At 39.2% G+C, this 22,885-nt stretch overlaps 1 protein-coding gene across 1 annotated transcript in view; it reads left to right on the top strand.

The window, feature by feature from the left end:
• PDE7B (phosphodiesterase 7B) overlaps positions 1-22,885 on the top strand; it is a 363,754-nt gene that overhangs the window by 160,307 nt on the left and 180,562 nt on the right. The window contains exon 2 of the mRNA XM_075203180.1: positions 18,488-18,548. Within this exon, the coding sequence (XP_075059281.1) occupies positions 18,488-18,548 (61 nt within the window). The remainder of the gene's footprint in view (positions 1-18,487; positions 18,549-22,885) is intronic.

Genomic DNA, 22,885 nt, shown 5'->3' with positions numbered 1-22,885 from the left:
CAGTATTTTGTAAGTTAAATTAAGTAGTAACGTGTAATCAGCACATTAAGTATATTGTGAATATGCCGTTTTAAGTAGATTATTCCTGTAGAGTTCCATATTTAAATACATCTAGAGAACAATTTGAACATTCAAAGCGACGAACACTGTCAATGAAACTAAAATATTTACAGAAATCATGATTAAATATAAATTTATATTACTTTATTTTAATAATAATTTTCTGTTTATAATAATTTGTTTTAATTGATTTTTAATTTACTCTTAATTGCATCATACATAATCTCGCCTGTTTTCTAAATTGTAGAACAGGGTAACAAATGTATAAAACAAAAAACAATGGGAGTTAGAGATGACTGTATATCTGTCCCTTCCCTTCATTGTTCCACCACATAAGTCGTATGTCGAAGATATGCAGCATTTGATACAACAGAGGACGATATGGACATGTTCACACAATTGCAACTCAATTTGGCAAGGACATAATGTGGAAATATACGCCGGTGCGCCTTTCAGGAGGCGTATCGTTTGTGGGTGCAGGAAGGTTGCTGAAAAAAATTCGTAATGATGATGATGACAATCAGCGGTGCTATCTAGACATTTCTGGTAGTTTGCTTGCAAATTGGCCACACTGTGGCTATATTAGATCAATGAATTAAATTAACAAGCGACTATTATGTAATTGCCATTTCCAAATGAACTTCTGCAAGAAGGATAATTTCTGTTTAGTTTTTAAAGGAATGAACAACAATGTGGTGTTATATTTCAATTATTTAATTGCTAAATACACTTTTTGCTTTCATTAAGATAACCTTATTCACTCTTGAGTATTATTACCCTACTTGTACACTACAAAATACTGTATTAAAACATGTTTTTATTACATTATTAGTTGTGTATAGATTTAGTAATGTCACTTCTACATTGATTAGAAAAACACAGGTGTTACATATACAAACTGTTATGCCTGGTGAAAGTACTACCCTGTTTTGAGTTGTTCACATCACAAGATGCGTTGGGATCTGATAACAGGTATGTGTTTTCTTGCATGCGTCATTTCCTATGTCAAAGGTACATATGCATTAACTTCTAAATGAGACTCACTATGTTCATTTTAGAATGAATACAAAAGAAAAGTAAATGAAAGCCCTAAGAATTTTAGAGAGAAGAATGCAAAGTGCTTCAACTACTGCTACTAATGCTTCTGCCTTAATGACTAGAAGTGGGGACACAAGTTATTTTTTCTCTGGTGAAATTTGGCATTTTGTGGCAATTAAATATATACCTTAAGATACTTTGTCCTGTTTCACTGAGTTCGTGAAATAATTTCAATTTTATCTGTGGTTTCTAGGATTATGGGGCCTAGTTAATAGCTAATGAGTTTTTGCCCCGGTAATTATCATCAATCGGAATGATTCAGATGGCTGTGACTGGATCACTTATAAGTAACTTATGGTATAAATTTATTTAAAGGAAATAACACAGGGCACTTATTTATATAATTGCAAATGCACTTATTATATTGTGTATATTTTGGTAAGGGAAATCTTTATTTCTGAGACCAGGGAAGAACTTGTTTGTTTTAAGCTTGCTAGAGGAAATGCATTATTTCTGATGTATATATCTGATACAATAAACCTTGTTTAGAAAGTCTTTTGTATATCTTAGTGTAAGGAAATGCTGTGTTTGGGGTTTGCAACTTTTTTGGGGGAATTCTTTTCTTTCGAGGAAATGTGTATTCTGCAACTGTTGGAAGAAAGCACCCATGCTAATCTCATGTTGATTAGACCTTTTGATGTGAGTGTCCAATACCCCTTAAGGGAAAGGAAGCAATAAATAGACTTGCTGTCAGATGTCTACTGTGTCCAAAATAAGATGCAGGAAATCACAGCAAGGTTTTAGGATATCACAGATAAGCATAAATATTGTTAGCTTTGCATTGCATGTAAATCCATGTTTGGGTAAACAAATTGCATCCTGACTCTAAAAAATAGCCTGTGAGGCTGTGTCTAAAACTGTATAAAAAGAGAGCCCTTGTAAACTGAAATGTATCATTCTGATCTTCCATCTGACCTGACCACTGATACTTTTAATCAGTGGATCTGACCTTGTCAGGAGACGTGAGCTAAATAAACATCACTCTCTGCTTTAAGACCCTGCTTGACAACTTCTTCAATATTGCTGTAATCCTGTGACCTACAGATTAGACACAAAATCTAATCCGTTTCTGGCTGTCTGAGGTTTGGGCCCAGCTCTCCAGTACCACCGTTCTCCCCACTACCCAGCAGCTCTGGCCAGTGTGATAGGCCAGGGGGGGATTCATCCACAGCACTCTGATGCATAGTAAGCGGTCAAGTGTATCAGCATGGAAGTACACTAGCAGCGACATTTACCCAGAAGGAACGTGGTTCTGGATGCCATAAAGGAGTCCAGTGGTGGCAGCAAGCTCCGCCTACTGTGGCAGGAGGGGCGTATTCGCAGTAATGAAAGGGGGCGGTGGCAAAGTAAGCCCAGCCGGTTCCCAGCAACAACAGACAGGGTGGCATAGGTGGTCCATCCTGTCACAATGGCATTAGCTATCAGGTTCAAGCTCCGAGAAAGCTAAGCTTTTCGGAGCTTGATAAAATTGTTCAGACCGCAGTCCCCATTGAGTAATCCGCCTAGCAGAGGAGGTATCTCCTGTGTTACGCTTTTCTTAAATTAATATTTTACTTAAAAATTCCTAAACCATGCCAAGAATCAGTTTAGGGCTTCATAAATGAAATTGCATATTATTAATAGTTATAGATTCAAAAGCGTCACTCATTACAAAAGTCTTAGATAAACAGCCTTTTGTTCAACATAAATATCGATTCTTCCACAAGCTGGATAACATCCAACAGACCACTTAAATGAAAGAAGGATTTGTTTGAAGGTTTTTGGATTGTATCATACATAGTATAGTGTATTCTGACACATTTAAGCAGTTACACTTGCAATTTAGAAGCAGAACATTTCTGGTACTTACAAACAACAATTGAACTCAAAACATGAGATTTTTGTCTCTGTCCATGTCTTGTGGTTACCACCCTGGCACTGGAGATGGTGGGTTTGCTTAGCTGCTTTCCAGATGTCCTGTAAAAGTAGCAAAGACAGAGAGAGAGATAAGGATAGGTGTACAGGGTTTAAGCCCCTGTTCACTAATAATCAGCAAATACCCATATTTTCTATCACAGTTACAGAAAATCAATTAGAAAATATCACCGGAGCAGCTGAGTGATACTCAGCAGACCAGCAATTTTGGCTACAGCCGTAGCGATATGGTGGCATAACTTCTGCTGCCTGGGTGCATCTGTGGCTGTCATGGTGGCACCGGAGAAGCTTGTATATGGTAATTTTCTGATGAATTTTGCTGTGTAAAAAACTGTTATGTATGGAGTTAAATTTATGTTATACTAAACCCCAAAATATTGCAATTTGCAGAATAAATATGCTGGTTTAAATAAACTGGAAATCTAGTCCAATAACAAATTTTAACCACCACAAAGAAATAAAAAAACAAAACACAACAACAGGTAACTTTTGTAACAGATTCCAGACTCTGCCTAATGGAACTCCGAGAAAAAAAGAAACATATTTAATGAATGTATGTAGTCACACCTCCGCAGCTCAGTGCTGATAACTTACATTGGCAATAAAGTACTTTCTACTGTGCAATTCACATTCATGCAAAAGTCAATTTACTCACACGCCTACTCACCTCTTACAAAATATGTCCTTTCCCACTTTGTGGAGAGAGCAGGGTGCCAGGCTACTCAAAAATAAGGGTTAAGATTGCTTGGAATTATTTGTGGGACTTCATCTGCTAGTGGCCATATTTCACAGAACGTGACAGTCAGTTGGAAGCGTGATGTCATCCAAAAACACTGGGATAAAACCAGGAGGTGTATTTAGATGCTCAGATACCTGTGTAATTATGCTCCATTGTGTGTGAATAAGTGGGCTCACCATTTTTGACAATATATCCAAGCAGACTTCTTGGAGCCAAGGACTGCAGGCCCTTTACTGCATATGTAAGGAAGGAGTGGAGCTAATGACAGATCAATTACTGATAAAGGCCCAAACCAGAAACATTTTGTAATATAATCATCCACCTTGATGTTGCCCTAGATTATGGGAACAGGTAGGGTGAAAAAAAATAGGCCACTTCCCAGTAACAAAGCCTTCTATTTGGGAAGGTACTGACTTGGGGTTACGGATTATGTGGAACTGGTTGTGGATCATTGCCAGCATTTTGGTTCTTTAAACCTCTGCGGACTTTGTCGCTATCAGCAACTACAAAAAGCAGGAAGTTATTGGGCTTGGTCCCTAGCTTGCTTATAGAGGAATGAATCATGTGGCTCAACCTCTAGATCGTAGCTCCGAGAGAACAATGACTATAAGCTCCTTTAAGGTTTGTTTAACAGGATGCTGTGTGGTAAACCCTTGGTTCCTTAAAGAGCTGTATATTCTGAACCCCCTAAGAGTACCAGGTGCGCCAGACTGGCCACTGATATTGGCATGCATCTACTGATGTTTGAATTGATGATGGCATAAGGCAGAATGGCCCTCATACTTGGGATGACACCAGGGGTGTGTAATGTGTTTAGCTCTTTCTAAAACATATTAAACACTGTTGGGGTCATCGCCTTGCCCCCTTAATAGCATAAATCTAACAGTCGCACTTCCAAGTGATGTCAATCTCACTAACAGTGTCTTCTCATGCCGGAATTGTTCAGAGTCTTTTTTTTAGGGAGTCCGAATTGAGTGCGGTTTGCATTACAGCATTCGCAATTTTCCTGCCGATGTCAGTGGTGTCAGTATTCTCGTTGTCGCAAATGTGATTACTACCCCTTGGGATACACCTTGACAGATCGACCGTACACCATGTTCTGAGCCTCGATTCATGCATTGTATACGAAGACGTCTTGTGGATACTGTTAGCCAGGTGTGTTGTGACCCCTGAAACCTATCATCTATAATTTTGGACTCTTGCAAAGAGTGGTACTACCTCCCTCTAGGAATATGCAAGTTGCAGTAGTCCTGTGTCAGATAGCAGGATAAAAAATAAGCCACCACAATGGATAGGATGAAGGATCTCATTGCACAGGATCAACTGCTATTGAGGATGGTTCCAGAGATTCTGGAATGGTTATGATGTAGATGGCCATTTATCCAAGCAACTGACTCGGTTGGCATTTGAGTTTGTAACTAACTGGCTGGGGTGGTGAGGTTCCACTGGGTCCATGATAAGGCTCGAGTTTCGGCCCCTCTACAGCAGCTTGCTTGATGGAGGATCACTACTTTTGTCAGGAATTTCACTGCCCTGTTGTGCCAGAGACAAAGGATGTAGTCTACCAGTTTAATGTGGTAGCGGGTGTGATTAAGTCATCCACACACAACCAAATCATGGTGTGACTGGATCACTTATAAAAAACTTATAGTATAAATTTATGTAAAGGTAATAGCACAGGATGCTTATTTATATGAATGCAAGTGCATTTATTTTGATATTGTGTGTATTTTGGTAAAGGAAATATCTTTATTTCTGAGACAAGGGGAGGAAATTTGTTTTTGTTTTAACTTTGCTAGAGGAAATGCATTATTTCTGAGGTATATATTGTAACAAAAGGAGGCATTTAGCTGGCAATATGCAGAGAAAGCAGGGAAGTAGAGTAAAACATTGGCACAGTTATGTACCTAGGTGGAGATTAAACCAGGTAAAAACATATGTGTAGTTTAAAATTGGTTTACTTACATGATTTAAAATCTGCTTCCTCTCAGCAAACAGACAGGGTGGGTCTGATAGTCTAAACAGAGCCAGGGATGGGCGTGTCCTTTTAAAGAGAAGGTGGGTGTGTCACCTGTCCATCAAGCTAAGCCTGTGGGAGGAGTGTCAGATATAAAACCCTGCTTGTTTCATTGTTCAGGGAGATCAACGCTGGGCTAGCTGGCTGATCTGGACAGAGAGCTGGACTATGTATAGTAAGCGTTGAGGGTCTCCATAATTGCTGTGCAAGTATACAGTGTCAAAACATTATTACCATCCTGACAATAAAGAACCATAAAAAGGAAGAAGTTGTACGTGTGTGCTTCTGCAGTAGCGAGCTCTTGCCACAATATCTGATGCAATAAGCATTTGTTGAGGAAGTCTTTTGTGTATTTTGGTGCAGAGAAATGACTTGTTTGGGGTTTTGTAACTTTTCTTTGGGAATTCTCAAGTGGAGGAAATGTGTATACTGCAACTGTCTGAAGAAAGGACCCATGTTAATCTGGTGTTAATTAGACCTTTTGATGTGTGATATCCAAACACACCTGGAGACACAGAAAGGTTTAATTAGACTTGCTGTTAGATTTCCTCTGTGTCTAAAACAAGATGCAGGAAATCACAGCAAGTTTTAGGATATCACAGATAAGTGTAAATATTGTTAGCTTTGCATTGCATGTAAATCTATGTGTGGGTAAACATATTGCATCCCGATACTAAAAATAGCTCAGACCTCAGGGGGCTGGCTTACCCTGTGAGGCTGTGTCCAAAACTGTATACAAAAGCACTGTTTTGTATTGAAAATTGTTTCATCTGACCTGCTCACTGGTACCTTCAACTGCCCGCTACCCAGCAGCTCTGGCCAGTGTGTCAGGCCAGGGGGAATCCCTCCACAGCAGCCCTGATCCATAGGAAGAGGTCAGGTGTACCAGCCCAGGTACGCCAGTAATGGGGTACACTAGCAGTGTCAGTTGCCCAGAAGAAACCCGGTACTGGATACCGGTAAGGAGTCCAGTGGTGGCAGCATTTGTAAGCCCTTCCAACTGTGGTTAGAGGGCACATTTGGGATACCAAAATGGAACAGTGGCAAAGTATGTCCAGTCGGTTCCCAGCAACAATAGACAGGGTGGCATAGGCGGTCCATCCTGTCACACCTGTGCATCCCAAATATATCCAAATCATACATCTATGGAACTTGCTCCATTGTCTGTTTATGTCCATTCTTTGAAGACTGACCTCATTAGTCCTCCCTCTTTAGTACTCTTTTTTTTTTTTTTTTTGTAAATCTCTTTTTTATTGAAAAATAAAACAGCTTATACAAACGTTCTTGACTTACAGCAGACAAAAGATTAAAGGTGTTTCTGAACGTCAAAGAACAACAACATGAAATATATTATTTTGCAGGCACAATTAAGGGGATGGGGGATAGAAAAAGACGGGTAAGTGGGGGAAGGGAAGGCAAATATAGGGGGAAAGACTAGGGGAGGGGCTTCATCTATTCCACTGAGTGTATAATGCCGTATCTTTGAATTCAAGCCATTCGAACCACAAAAGATAATATTCTCTATATTTATCCATTGAGGAGTAAAGCACGTCGTCCATTGTCCTGTAAAACTCCAAATGGGCAAACCATTCTTTAATGGTAGGGGCAGTTGGCGATCTCCAATGTACCGGGATCACAGCCTTTGCCGCATTACAGGGATTTTTAACTGTTGATTTTTTATACTGCGAGATAGACATTTTGTTGTCGTTTAGTAACCAGTATTTAGGACAATTGGGTAACTCAACACCTACTATGGCTTTGGCAAGAAGAAGAACTGCGTCCCAGAAAGGCCTAAGTGCAGTCCCACCATATGTGTAATGGGGTGCCCGGCGCCAGCTGGCATCGCCAACATAGGTTTGACTGCCTTGGAAACATCTTGGCTAATAGGCTGGGACACCGGTACCATCTGGTCAACACTTTGTACTGGGTTTCAATTATTCGTACACTAACTGAGCTAGACTGTGTGCGTAGAATCTTTAATACTCTTTATCTAGTTGTCCCTGGAATATATACTTTTTATACCTTTAAAACCTTTATGTGTTCCCTAGCCTTCCTCTATAATTTTTTGAAACAGGTCCTATGTATGTATTAATATAATTTCCAGATTGTAAAGTCCAGTGGTAGTACTTAAATATGTTGACATGTAAGTAAAATATACTGTTTGTCGTTATGTCCACTGTGGAGCATCAATGTGTACATGATCCATGCAGATTTTGATATGGAAATCTTGAAGGCTCCTTAAACACCCATACACTTGTAAGCATATATGTTTGGGGAGCAGAACTTCTAAGGATTGCGAGTGGACATCGTTTGTCATTTTATTCCCACACGGTTGATGGAGAAGGGTTATTGATATCACATTGGTGTTGGACTATACATGTGCAACATATGTACTACACTATATGTTTCTTTGTTTTATGAGTTCAATTTGAAGAACCCTAATTCTTTATGTGCCTGCATATGAAAAGTGTCTTGGGATTTGTGGCTCCTCTTCTGAAGGATTTCTGATTGCTCTGTGACAGACAGTGAGCACTTGATGTACGTATATTTCCATATCATATTAAGGTAACATTAAGTGAATTATTTTTTTTATTGGTGCATTCTTACTCTTTCTGAATTTATAGTCTACATATGTCTTTAACATACCCTGCAGTGTATTGTCTGTTTGAGCAAAGCAGACGTGGACCCAAATTCATCAACAGACGTTTCTTTACATCCGCTCCTTGTTGACTGTGGAAGTGTGTATGCCTGATTTACGTTAATTTTGCCTTCCTTAATGAATCAGGCCCTTAGTAGTGAAAGGGAACATGTTCCCCAAAAGTAGCCTTCTTTTAATTGTGTTGCACACATGCATGGCCTTTTAGATATGCAATTTTTTGCTAGTGTTAATTGTTTTTACTTAGGGACACTTTTATTTCGTAACCTGGTCAAATCACTGATTAATAAATAAAAATGATAATGCATTATGCAAACATAAACATGATTAGATTGTCAAATCTAACTTTGTTTTAAATGTATAACTAAAATGAAAAATAAAAACAATCATATTTTTTCCCACCAGCAGCAAATCAACATTACCTGCAGTTTGAGAAAAGGAATGTAATGTAGACCCATTCATTCAGAATGTTTGTGATGTTTCCTCAACCAAGGACTAGTCTAGAGCAGTGTTTCTCAAACCCAGTGTTCAGCACCCCTAACAGTGCATGTTTTCCAGGTGACAAGAGAAATAATGATACCACTTGTGAATCTGTTACAATGTGTCAGTCAGTAATGAATACACCTGTGCTAAAGCAAGGAAATATGGAAAACCTGCACTGTTAGGGAACCTGAGGGCCAGGTTTAAGAAGCACTGCTCTAGAGTACTATGCTTTCTACATTAAACTCCACACGGAAGTGGGGACACAACTCAGCTAGGAATCAAGCAGTGAAGTACTGAGAATTGGATTGGTGTGAAAGCGTGGTGTCAGTTTCTGAATTCATTAATATTTCTTCTTTCACTCTGCCATTCCATTACTTTCATCTATTTTCCATTCATCTTCTTTATGACATCCAATATTAGTGCCCCTCAAAGTTTCTTAGATGTCATTTGCCTCTTTATGATACCATAAGGTACCATGTAGCATGTATTTTCAACTTGTGTGGGTCAACAAGGGCAAATGCATGATTTCTAGATGTTGGCTCTCATTTTATCTAGAGATGTTCACTGACCCCCGTGTTTTGTTTTTGTTTTTGGATCTGGATTATGTTCGTGTTTTGGTTTTCATTTTGGCAAAACTGCCTTTGCGTGTTTTGGTTTTGGATCTCTATTTTTTTAGATAAATTGCTAAAATATGGTAAAATCACATAATTGTGCTCTTTTTTTGTTCCTACATTATTGTTAATCTCAATAACCAGTCATTTCCATTCAATTTTGACCACCTCACAGGTCACAATATTATTTTCATCCACTTTCGGACAAAGACTGCAGTGACCTCGCTGGATGCTAAGTGACAGAGCAACGACACAAACACACAACAGTTCATAGCACATCTATTAAACATTGCCACACAATAGTGGCAGAAAAGAAAAGTGGTGCAAGATGGAATTGTCCTTGGGCCCTCCCACCCACCCTTATGTAAGATATTGAAAAGGGCATGTACATTTTACCAAAGCAAGTACTCCAGTGACAAGGAGTGCCACTTTTGTGGCTGAAGTGCTTGGTTTGTTTGGGCCCCCACAAAACAAGCTACCAATAGCTTAGCTGCCTTAAGCCCCACAGTGCTGTCAATGAACTCTACATTATTAAGCAATGTCTGCTTGTGCTGCATCTTTAATCTCCTTCTCCTCTCCGGATACCTCCCTCTTATCCCTGAAGAACTGACAAACTTATGTGGACACAGGAATGGATATTACAACTGGAGTGGCATTACAATCGCTTCAGACAGACTTAGACACGGAACATGTGGGCAGCATGGAATCTTTCATCTTGGAATACACTGCATTGAACAGAGATTTAAACCAATATATAGATGCAGTTGAGAAGACCGTACTTAAATTAAAACATGACCCACAAGGTGAGATTCCAGATTTAAGAAAGCTTGTACACGAGAGATACACTGCGCTTCAGAAGAATAATACAGAGGAGGCCCTGAGGCAGGATAATAAATATGTCCAGTTTAAAGAACAGCTAAGACACCTGAGAAAACAAATAAGTGTGTCACCGGCCCCTGCAGTCAAAGATTTGGAAGGTGAAGATGAAGACGAGGTGATCAATGTCGCCCAGAGCACACGACTGGTACAGTGAAACTGCAAATGGCTCCATTAAATCAGTTATGGTTCCTTTGATCACTCCACCTGTTACTTGGATAACTGTGGTAATTCTACAGCTAACACATGGCGATGAGCGCTCCCCCCCCCCTCGGATGCGTGCATTTATAAGACCAAGACCAATCCAGTAGTACATTTTATGACAGAGCTGTCATGATTTTTGGACAATTATTTTAGACCAGACCAAATGTCAAAATGTTCTGCTGAATCATCTGCATTATCCTTGGGTCTCTTACAAAAGCTTATTTTTTCTTAGCAGCAGTAGCCTGAGAAACTGAAGGAGGGGACGCCGTTGTGTCGGGTACCACTTCAGCTGTCAACTTGCTCACCGGGAGCTCATTGCATCTCTTGTGATCTTAAACCTAGGATCAAGCATAGTCGCCAAAATGTAGTGATCCGATTTTCAGAAGTTGATAACTCTTCGATCCTGGCGAAGCGATTAAATTACTTCATCTACAAGTCCGACATACTTAGCGTAATTTCTTTGTTTCATCTTCACTTTAATTTTTTAAGGTGCTTTTCCAAAACTCTAATTAAGGGAATCACTTTGCTCAAGCTAGCAGTGTCTGAACGCAACTGACAGGTGACTACTTTGAATCGTTTCAGCAGCAGCAGTTAAAGAAATTGAAGGAGATGAAACTAAGCAATTCCGCTAACTATATAGGAAATCAAGTTCTTTATTCGCTTTGCCAGGATCCGGGAGTTATCAAGATCTTGAAATCAGATCACTACATTTTGGCAACTGTGCATGATCATATGTTTAGGAGCTATGTCTTCTCTTTCTTTCCAGCTGACCCAGATCTCAAGAGATGCAATGAGCTCCTGGTCAGCAAGCTGACAGCTCAAGTGGTACATGACATGACGACTCATCCTCCCTTAGTTTCTTTGGCAACTGCTGCTAGAAAAAAACCTTGGCTTTTAAAGACACCCAGTTGGGATGCAGATGCAGATCCAGCACAACATTTTGACATTTGGTCTGGTCTAAAGAATTGTCCAAAAATTGTGACAGCTCTGTCATAAAATGAACTACAAATTCCACGGGGAAGGCCATTACCGCCAATTACATCAAAGTAAGTAAAAGTAAAGTACTGAGACTGGAGAGTGACAAAAACAATGTTACTGAAGACTGGAGAGTGACAGGAACAAAGTGACTGGAGACTTGAGAGTGACTGCCACACCTCCTGTTTCTGTATGAGCTATGGCACAGTAGAATGTCACTGAAGACTTTTAAAAAAAACTGCCAACCCTAATATTTGAATTTCTGTTTCAACACTAAACATTGCCACCTCTCGTGTTTCTGGATGAGCTATGGCACAGTACAATGTGAATGCAGTTTTTGAAGAACACTGACAGCCCAATTATTTCTATTTCAGCAATGACAATTAGCAATGGAGCAATGCCATGTAGACTGTAGACTGGCAACAAAACTGGGACCTCTCCTGTTTCTGTGAGAGCAATAACACAGTACAATGTGACTGGAGATTTTGAAGAACACTGACAGCCCTATTATTTCTATTTCAGCAATGACAATTAGCAATGGAGCAATGCCATGTAGACTTTAGACTGGCAACAAAACTGGGACCTCTCCTGTTTCTGTGTGAGCTATAATAACACAGTACAATGTGCACTGACAGTCCTATTGAAAAAAAATTTCCAACATATTTTATTAGGGAATTTTTAAACATCTAAACAGCATACAGATTAAATTGCATTGATCAAACAACAGGTACAAAACAATTAAGAAAATCAATAAGAAAAAGAGCAGTGAGAGTAGAGACAAGGAAAGGAAAAGCAGGGGACAGTTATGGGAGAAGAGGAGGGGGTCTTAGTAAGAGGAGAGTGGAAGCTGGAAGGGAAAGAAAAGAGCGTGTTGGCATGGAAAGAAGGGGAGGAAGTAGGGCGCCTGGCCTGGCATCTAGATGTACACTAGGTACTCAGTATGCAGTGTGTAACTGGTTTTAGCGCTAATCGGATCTTGGTTGGTCTGCTCCATAGGAGAATAGCCAAGGGTTCCAGATTGTTCGGAATTTGTTGGGGCAGTCGTTGATAATGCTTGTAATACGTTCACAATGGTAGGTCTACCATATTCTATTAATCACTTCAGGCAGCGTAGGGGGTTCTGTTTGTTTCCAGCTTGCCGATATTGCACATTTGGCAGCATTGAATATATGGCCCACAAGCGCCATTGTATATTTATCATATCCGGTACGGGCAAGGAGGAATTTGTATTGAGGTGACTTTATAGATTAGACCGTGAATTCTCTGTCAGAATCTCACAACCCCGGGGCAGGACCTCCAAATATGATGAGAAATGAGCCCTCTTGTCCACAGGATCTCCAGCATAAGCATCCGGATATATGGTTTTCAGGCAGGTGGGAACCAAATACCATTTATATAGTAGCTTATATGAGTTCTCTTTAGTTCGTACACAGATAGAGCTTTTGGCGACTCGTGTCCTGATCTTATCCACTCATCCACCTCTAGTTCAACATTAAGGTCTTCTCATTTTAGTTCATAACACTCTTTGACAGGTTGACGAAATGCCACCAAGATAATGTAAAAAATGGAGATTAAGCCAGTGGGGAGGGACTTATTTCTACAAAAGGTTTCTAAAGGTGTAAGTTGGTATATAAGCTTGAGTGCTGGAATTGATTGGTATAGGTGTCTTAATTGAAGATACTGGTAGAAATGGTCATGAGGAATGTCATAAGTCTGCAAATTTGGGGAAAATCTGCATAGATGCTATGTTAGTAAGAAACCTGAGACCTCGCCTGGACCAGTGTTGGAAGAGGATTGTTGTTGCCCAGGTGGAAAGGTTGGGTTGTTCCACAGTGGGAACATGACTTAAGGATTTTTCAGTAGTTGAAATGTACGGGCACTGTAATCCCATATCTGGAGAGAGAAACAAGTGGTGGGTGGGAGTAGAGAGAGTGATGGTCTGTGTTTGATTGATATCCACAGTAGTGTGTAGGGCGTGAGTAGGTGTAGGAGATTGGCCTCAATGTCGACCCATAATCTTGTGTACGATGGGGAATGAAATAGGACTAATTGAGTCAGATATGCAGTAATATAATATTTGGAGATATTTGGAAGGCCTAATCCTCCTTCTGAGTTTTCCGGAAGAGCGTACAAGCTCGCACTCAGGGCCGTCTGCCTGCCTAAGCAAATCTGGCAATTTGTTTCTGAAGGGTCTGAAGCGACAGCCCTATTATTTCTATTTCAGCAATGACAATTATCAATGGAGCAATGGACCTCTCCTGTTTCTGTGTGAGCTATAGCTCAGTAGATGTCACTGGAGACTTTTGAGAAAACTGCCACCCCTCCTTTTTCTGTATTAGATATGACGCTGCCTAACTACACTAAAGACTGCCAAGAACCATGCTACCCCTTTCTCTGTGAAATGGCGCTGGATCGCTGTGGAGGGCGGTAGTTATAGAATCCAAAACTTGCGAGATCCAATGATGCAACGATGATGTTTTGCCTCGTTTTCACCTCCGTGGGCGCACAAAAGTACTGAGCCAAGAACCAAGCCCGAGCATCTCTAATTTTAGCCTGTGCTAGGCCGCTTGCCAACCCTTTCTCATCCACTTGAAATACACAAGCAATGCTGCAATCACTGTTAGGTGCATTCAGCATGCATGTTAGGTGAACACAGCTTCCCCTTAACAAGTAGAGCAGTGTGGAATGAGATGTAGCTCCTGATTATCAATGCAGTCCCTGACAGAGCAGGACAGCCACCCAACATTTGGTACTGCCCCCACTAGATTCAGAGCAGTTGGCCTGTTCTCTCCTACCCTTTCTTGCAGCTTTCATTACCTGCCACTGCTCTTACTTTAAGCTCAGATGCTGCTTGTCTAGATCATGGAATGTTGGATCCCTGTTTGTAAAGGGATAGACACATGAAATATGGAAAATCTAGCAGTCATCATCATTATCATTTATTTATATAGCGCCGGCATATTCCGTAGTGTTTTACTAATGGGAACAAACACAATAAAAAACAATACTAGGTAATAAAGACAAACAGAGAGGTAAGAGGGCCCTGCTCCCAAGATTAAAACTACTGCAGTTTAATACAAGAGGTTAAGTGCTACATATTGCATATTGGTCCAGCCAGATTACAAAGGTAAAACATGTTTAGTGGGCTATACAACCCAGTCACAAAGCAATTTTGGTCTGGGGGTCAGAGAGTTGTTATCTGGTGAGAACTGTGTAAAGGGTGGAAATAGGGTACCCTAGGGAGGTTAAGAGTGTGGTTAAGTAATTTTATAAGCCAGCCAGACGTGAGTTTTCAGAGAATGCTTAAAGGTTTGAAGACTAAAGGAAAGTCTAGGGTGCTGTCGGTATTGCAGTCATAGGAATGCTCTCTGTATTGTATGGTGGTCATAGTAAGGCTCTCTGTATTGCACGGCAGACACAAGAATGCTCTCTGCATTGTATCGAAGTCACTAGGATGCTCTATGTATTGTATGGCAGTGTCACTAGGATATTTTTTGTATTGTATGACGGTCACTAGGATGCTCTTTGTATTGTATGACGATCACTAGGATGCTCTTTATAGTGTATGACAGTCCCTAGGATGCTCTTTGTATTGTCTATGTATCACTAGTACTTGCTAAATTATCAAGCAGAAGAGTATAAACATTACAATACATTTTGTATGGTGCATCTATGGGAGCATTTTCATTTAATTCGAGAAAAAAGCTTTTTTTTTTCAATTGTTCGATCTAGTCAGCTTACAAGTAGTCACAATTTTATGTAAAAATATGTGGTTTTTTATTTTTGAAATCCCACCAGTAACCCCAAGAAGAGGTACACAAGACATTGGGAGATTGGAAACTCATCTTGGGGGTAAGAGGACTCACCATCATGGTTGGGACACGCTAAAGTTTTGCATACAGGTTGGCAGATGCACCCCCATTAATTAATTACCCCCACCCACACTCCACCATAAAATAGCCCACCTGTCACCCTCATTGCATTAAGTCAACCCCCACCCCTTCCCTTGTCACATTAAGACAAATCCCCCCTTCCCTTATTACATACAGACAAACCCCTTTTCCCTCATTGCATTAAAGCAATCCCCCATTCCCTCATTTCACAACCCTCCCCGCTTTCCCTCACACGTACCTCCTTCCAGCCACACTGTGTTAGAGAGGCAGACTCTTGTGTCTGCCTCTCATGAAGCCTCCACACATGTGACAGACACATATGGAAGAAGGAAGGAGAGGGAGGGAGAAGGCAAACACATATAGGGGAAGGGATGAAGGAATGGATCTTACGATCCAAAGCCACATAAAGATAACTGGTCACTGAGTTGGGGCCAGCCACTAAGTACCATACGTGCCCCCCTTTAATCTGGCTTTGGGGACCCAGGGTCCTAAGCAGCTGCCTAATGGAAGCACCAGGCCAGGGCTACTGGAGCCTTTATGTTCAGGGCCCTATATGGTGTTACACCCACCCAAAAGCTGGTCATACCTGCCCTTTTGGTATATATGTCATTTATTATCTAAACAACTTGGTTGTGCATATACGTGTATATGCATAATGCAAATGTTGATATATATATATATATATATATATATATATATATATATATATATATGTACTGTATATATAGTTAGGGTAAATATACTACTTTGATGTAATGGTTATCAAGTCTATATAAAGCCCTTAAAATATTTTGGTAAAGCTAGCATGAGAAGAAGCATTACACAAGTAACTTGGCTTCCTCATGTCTCACTGTCATTTAGGGGTCTATCTATTATATAATGTTGGTATGAGAGGTTTTCTTTTGCCACTTATCGCAGCAATAGAAACTCTTCTCTCAATGCTATTTAACAATAAAGTTTTGCCAAAGCAGTTTTGTGATACTCATCCCCCCAGTGATACTGGCTGGCAGTGCGAAGGCTGTACTGTACTTACCTCTTCACCAGGCCAGTGTGTGAGTATGTGTGCAAGCATGAAATGGCTTGCTGGTTCACGCATGCTCAGTATACTTCCAGTTAGACTTTCATAAAAAAAAAAAAAGAATGATAATAATGAAAAATATGTAAAAAGAAAAAAAATTAAACTTTAAATTAAGAATAAATGCTTTATTTACATAATAAAGCACTTATTCATGTCCAGTGCTGCTGCTATCTCCATCCAGAGATGGCAATATCTATAGGAGGACTATAAATGGCAATATCTATAGGAGGACTATAAATAGGAGAATTAAATATATTTATATAATGTTAAGATAAAAATATCTATCTGTTTATCTATCTATTAATATATCTGTGATAAATACACTGTATATGAAAATAAAATTTAATAATGCCATTTGTGGCGGTTTTGTCTTAAATATTGTGGACTGTTACACTACATTTATATAATGTGTATTATTAACATTTTATTATAGTTCTTGTCAAGCTGATTTATATAACCTGATAAAACTGTAGAGGCAGTAGGAGAGCATTGTTGGGACTTGCAGAACTTTACAGCTAGGTTTTTGTTAGGATTTAGATATAGATTAGGGTTTGCTGAAAAATCTATTATTAAAGATTGAGCGGATTCATGAGGGAGATATAAAATATGACTAAAACTGTTTAATATGACCCAGGAAAATGATCATGGCTAAGCAACTTTTCCCTTGAAGAGGAGACACCCCTCTTGAAATGAAGTAGTGGCTTATCTGGAGGAGTAAAGCAGATATTTCTTTAAGGCCTTTCTATTTAGGCTCCATTGCTAGGAAGTTGAATGTTGGGCCTTCTGTCCTGTGGCTCCCTTTCCCTTTTTTTATGTAACTTGAAGCCCATTTTGAAGCCCAGCTTTATGAGAATTCTCCATCTAAGTTTCTGATATATGTTTTTAGACAGACACTTGGGAAACTCATATAACATAAAGTTTGCTTAATCCATAAAAGCGAGCATGTGATTCATTTTAATTGCCAAATAGTTGCTAAAACAGTCTAAGAAACCTTTATTTGGAGAATACAGGAACATAGAGAATCCAGATACTAAGAATTGAGGCATTACAAGTTTTCCAAAACAGAGACTGTCCTGGGAAAACTTGGATACACGATACACGTTAAAACAAAGATATTAAAATTATGGGATCTTTGTACTAAGTCAAATATAGAGAGGATAGAGTGGTGGATCTCCGTATTTACCTCAGAATGTCCGCCGATGCCATGCATGGAGGGGGAGTTGCGGTGCAGCATGAAAATAATATTAATCAATATCGTGTGGCATTTCTCCTGCTCTCTTTTTTCTGCCCTGTCATCTCTGAGATGGCGGAGCTCGGCTCTGCTTCCAATTTTGGGCAGAGTCGCTCTCTATATCATCATCATCATCACCATTTATTTATATAGCGCCACTAATTCCGCAGCGCTATACAGAGAGAACTCACTCAGATCAGTCCCTGCCCCATTGGAGCTTACAGTCTAAATTCCCTAATATACACACACAGACAGAGAAGGACTAAGGTCAATTTGATAGCAGCCAATTAACCTAAGAGTATGTTTTTGGAGTGTGAGGGGAAACCGGAGCACACGGAGGAAACCAACGCAAACATGGGGAGAACATACAAACTCCTCACGGATAAGGCCATGGTTGGGAATTTAACTCATGACCCCAGTGCTGTAAGGCAGAAGTGCTAACCACTTAGCCAACTAATTATTATATATGACGGTGCTTTGCTCTACAAACTTCAGTGCCCTATGTGTATGATTGTTTTAGGGCTACTATTGAAAGTTTTCTACTTACTTATATACTTACTTATAAGCAACATTATCAATATTAATAATATTATTATACAGTGTTGATCATAAATGCATCATTTCATAACAGACATACTTTTTGTCCTTGCAGAGGTGTGGAGAAACCTCATTTGATAACCCTGACCAGAATGCCAGATGTGTGCGCATGCTAGGTACGTGGTCTTTATTTTTCTTATGGCAGTTTTTGTCATGGTGCCTCACCTATGTTTTTTTGGTTATTGTAGAATCATTATATAATATATGCTGTTCAGTTTTTATTCACAAAATAATCCTATTTTTGTTGGCTGGGGACACACATTTAAAATATTTTTATATACTAAAATAGTCTTTCTGAAAAAACATACATACAATAAGGATTGAAATTGCCTGTAAAAATGATGTCAAAACCTCTTTTTCATGTGTCTGGAAGCTTGTTGAATATTGGGCTGGAAGATGTTTGTGGTTTGAATCCCAATTCCCATAAGCCACGTGAAAATAGTTTCTTGGCGTTCTCCGTGCAGCAAGGATTGCAAGGGTATTCACAGCAACTAAATTATTGGCATCAAGCAATTAAGCAAACATTGTAGACAAATAAGCTACTAATTATGACTTTAGCTTTATCTTACTGAATGTCATTTGCTGAAAGTTACCTTATTTTTGTCTTTATGGTTTAGTTACAGAAATGGTTAGATGTGGTAGGCATTCCCTAACTGTCTTTTAAGAGGGCTAATGAGAAATTTAAATGTGTCTGTTTCCATGTTATCCAGAAAGCCTGAAGTTAAAGTGTTTTAGTCATTTGCATAACCATTTAGAACTAAACTAGCCAATGCTATTAACAGTTCTTTTTTATCTTACATTGGTAAAGCAATATATGTTAAATCTTCATTGTGATGTATTTGTTTAACACTGTGACCTTGAAGCAATAATATTGCTGGAATATAGAGACTGAAACCCAAAAGAACAGGAAATACATAGTAGTGCAAAGAAAAAAGGTTAGTGGTGCCATTAGCAACCAATCAGATTATTCATTTTTCTAGTGCAGTGTTTGAAAGTGAAAGCAAGCATTTGATTCATTACTGTGGGCAACACCACTGTTTTTCCTTTGCACTTCTTTTCACAGATGTCCTTCTTTGCGCTATTTTATGGACTTATATGGTCTTCATTATGCCTTGCAAATTCCTCTTGATGGTACGATGTGCCATGATTTATACAGATCCACCTAGAGTTCCGCCAAAGCACATGGGTTTATGAGAATAATGGAGGCATCTGTGAAGGAGTAGATGGTTCCACCAGCCTATAGGAGTTGGACAGAGAAAGGATGTTTCTTTTTAAGTATGGAAAATCAGAAGATGAACACAGTCCAAAAGCATCACATAGTTTTTCTCCTAAAATAAAGCCCCATTTGTGTCTCAAATTAATAATGGCAGTAAAGTGACATAAGGATGGTCTTTAACACATGTAGCATATTTGTGTGCTTGAAATTGTTTTATATTGGGCAAAGTGCATCTAGAAATGATGAATCTGAACTGCAACAAGAAGGTGCATATTGTATACCACGAATAGAATATTAAAAGATCTGATCACTACCAGCTATGAGCTGGTGCAAAATTCAAGTCCTTTTGCAGAATGAAATGGTTGTGCAACTTTCTGCTTGCTCTTCACCCCTTTATGTCATTTTAATAATACAAATGGATGATGTCAAATTTTGCTACACTGCTAAAGCCACCATCTTGCTATATTTTTTGTTTCACAGAACCTGCAGTTACACGTTTTGTCCTGTATGTGTGTGTAATAGTGTGAGTCACAAGGACAAGCAAGACAGTGAGTGGAGAAATATAGCAAGAACTGGGGGCTCAGGGGATGTGCTCCTTTTTGACCCCCCCACTAAATCCTGCCATGCTGACTTGTGTCCAGCTGCGGCACCCTCCTGTTGATCGGCGCCTACGGGCAAATGCCCAACAACTCATCGCTACTCTTACAACACTGGTATCGCCTGACTAAATGATCCACATCTACTAATGTCTTTGCATCACAGTTGTAGCTGAACCTATCATCCCAGCAACATAAGGATAAGTGAAGGAACACTGAGTGGGATTGTGGATCACGTTAGGTTTATATAAATAATTAAAAATCTCAAAATTGCTACCATAACTTCTGGTCTCAACACAAAAAAAAATAGGCATCACCGAATCACATCACCGAATAGGATTTGGTGACAGGGGAAGGAAGGTGACAAGGAAAGTGGAGTGAGTTTCCCACTGATTAGAGAACATCTGCAGCAATGTGAAGAAGTTCTCCCTTCGAATATTGTAGAGGGGGGCGGGTTAGAATTTTTTTTTTAAAAAAACCCCCAATAAGAAATAATTTTATTTTTGAAACACAGTTTGTATTAGGCCTATTACTTTTGTGGTTATTACATCCTTGTTATATTATTATTTGTGATTATTTTGTTATGTATTTGCATTTCTACAATACCTATTTTTAGATCTATTAAAGACCTTTTAGAATAAAAAAATAAATATTTGGTAGGCATTGTGGGCCTGATTCACTAAGGCATGCAAAATGAATGTATGGGGCCTGATTAATTAAGGAAAGTAAGGCAAAAAAAGTAATTAAATACTGGCTGCTTTTTCATGTAGCAGACAAATACTTGATATCTGTATTTTTACACTCAAATGTAAATTTGATCTAGGACAAGCCCTACCTCAACTACAAATCTGTCCCCACAATTTAAATGTACCTACCCCTCCAATTCAACATGGTTTTGACAAAGTGCAAAGTTACTCCTTTTTTTGCTTTACTTTAATGAATCAAGCCCTTTGTGTGTTTTTTAAAAAACCCATGTAAATCAGGCATGTGCAGTTCCATATTCAACTAGTAGTGTATCTAAAGAAATGTCTCTTGTTGATTACAGCTCTAGGTATGCTTTGCATTTACGATAATTGCTATATTGAGACAGACACAATACACATCAGGGGCTTTATTCATTAAGGAAAGTTAAGCAAAAAATTGAGTAAGTTTTCTTACTCAAGTTTTCTGGGCAAAACCATGTTGCAATGCAAGGGGTGCAAATGAGTTTATTATTGTGCACATAAGGAAAATACTCGCTGTTTTTTATTTGTACACTGAAATTTAAGATTGATTTAGAACATGCCCTACCCCAAATATAAATCTGTCCTCACATTTTAAATTTGCCTCCCCCTCCAATGCAACATGATTTTGCCTTACTTGCTTACAAGGCACCTGTCTACTGCTACTCTGCCATGTCACTGATCAGGACAAAGCTGTCCCAATTGGGATGGTTGAACAGAGCCCTCAAGTCAGGACTGTCCTGCCTAAATTGGTTGGGAGGCATGCAAAAGGAAATGTATTTGGCCAAATTAAAAACTGCAAAAAAGGATAATAATAATTATCATCATTTAATTATATAGTGCCACCAATTCTGAAGCGCTGTACAGAGGATGTTTGTTATTCATATCAGTCCCAGCCCCATTGGAGCTTACAGTCTAAATCCCCTAAGGCCCACTACTACACAAACACTAGTGTTAATTTTGTCAGCAGCCAATTAACCTACCAGTATGTTTTTGGAGTGTAGGAGGAAACCACCACCAATACAGGGAGAACATACAAATTCCAGATAGATAAGGTCCAGGTCGGGAACCAAACTCATGACCCCAGCATAATAATAATTTAACTTCCATTTAATAATCTTAATTATAATTATAAGAGTACTCAGTCCCAAACATAACACAAAACCTAATATTTATCCTAGACCTAAACCAAGCAAAAAGCTAAATATAAGTATAGCTTAACCCCTAAGGCTGTATCTAGCGAGCAGTGAATTGGAGTGAGTAGAAGCATGCTGCTTCACGCTCCATACCCCTGAACACCTTGTGTGTCATGGATATTGGACCACTCCACAAAATGGCTTGTGCGACGTATAGAATCTTCTTTTTAAGGGTGTTCTTTAAATTTCAATTAAAGCAATGTGTTCTGCGTGAAATGTAGCATTTTGGGAGTGATCACACAGTAATATTCTACTGCTTTTGTTTCATTTAGTAGGTGATTCACTAAACTAAATGATAAAACTTCCATTTCCCTGAACATCTGAATATTAAGTGCATTAAAATAGCTTATATTTTGCTAATAATGTAACACATGGGATCAGTGCTGTGTGTTCCTTTCTTCTCTGTAGAGAAGGAAGAGGTGGATTTAATGTGTGTATGGGTTTCTGACGTCAGTAAAGGAATGTGGGAATCTAGTTCTTCCCACATTGTTAGTGCAGAGTAGACACAAGCAGCAGGGACAAACTCCTGTCTAATCAAGAGGCCTTTGTGCTTCATTGTTGCCCTTGCAGTGAACTGATATTAGTGGGCTGTTGTTTAATTGTTATCCTCTCGGGCACTGAACAAAACTGCAGAACCTCCTACAACTAAGATAACATCATGATTATAATATTGATTCATTAATTGTAGTTGCTTTTATAGTTTCCTATTCACAGGAACAACAA

This window comes from Mixophyes fleayi, chromosome 3 (assembly GCF_038048845.1).
Source record: "Mixophyes fleayi isolate aMixFle1 chromosome 3, aMixFle1.hap1, whole genome shotgun sequence".
Lineage (NCBI taxonomy): Eukaryota > Metazoa > Chordata > Amphibia > Anura > Limnodynastidae > Mixophyes > Mixophyes fleayi.
This window is presented reverse-complemented; position numbering and strand designations above follow the sequence as displayed.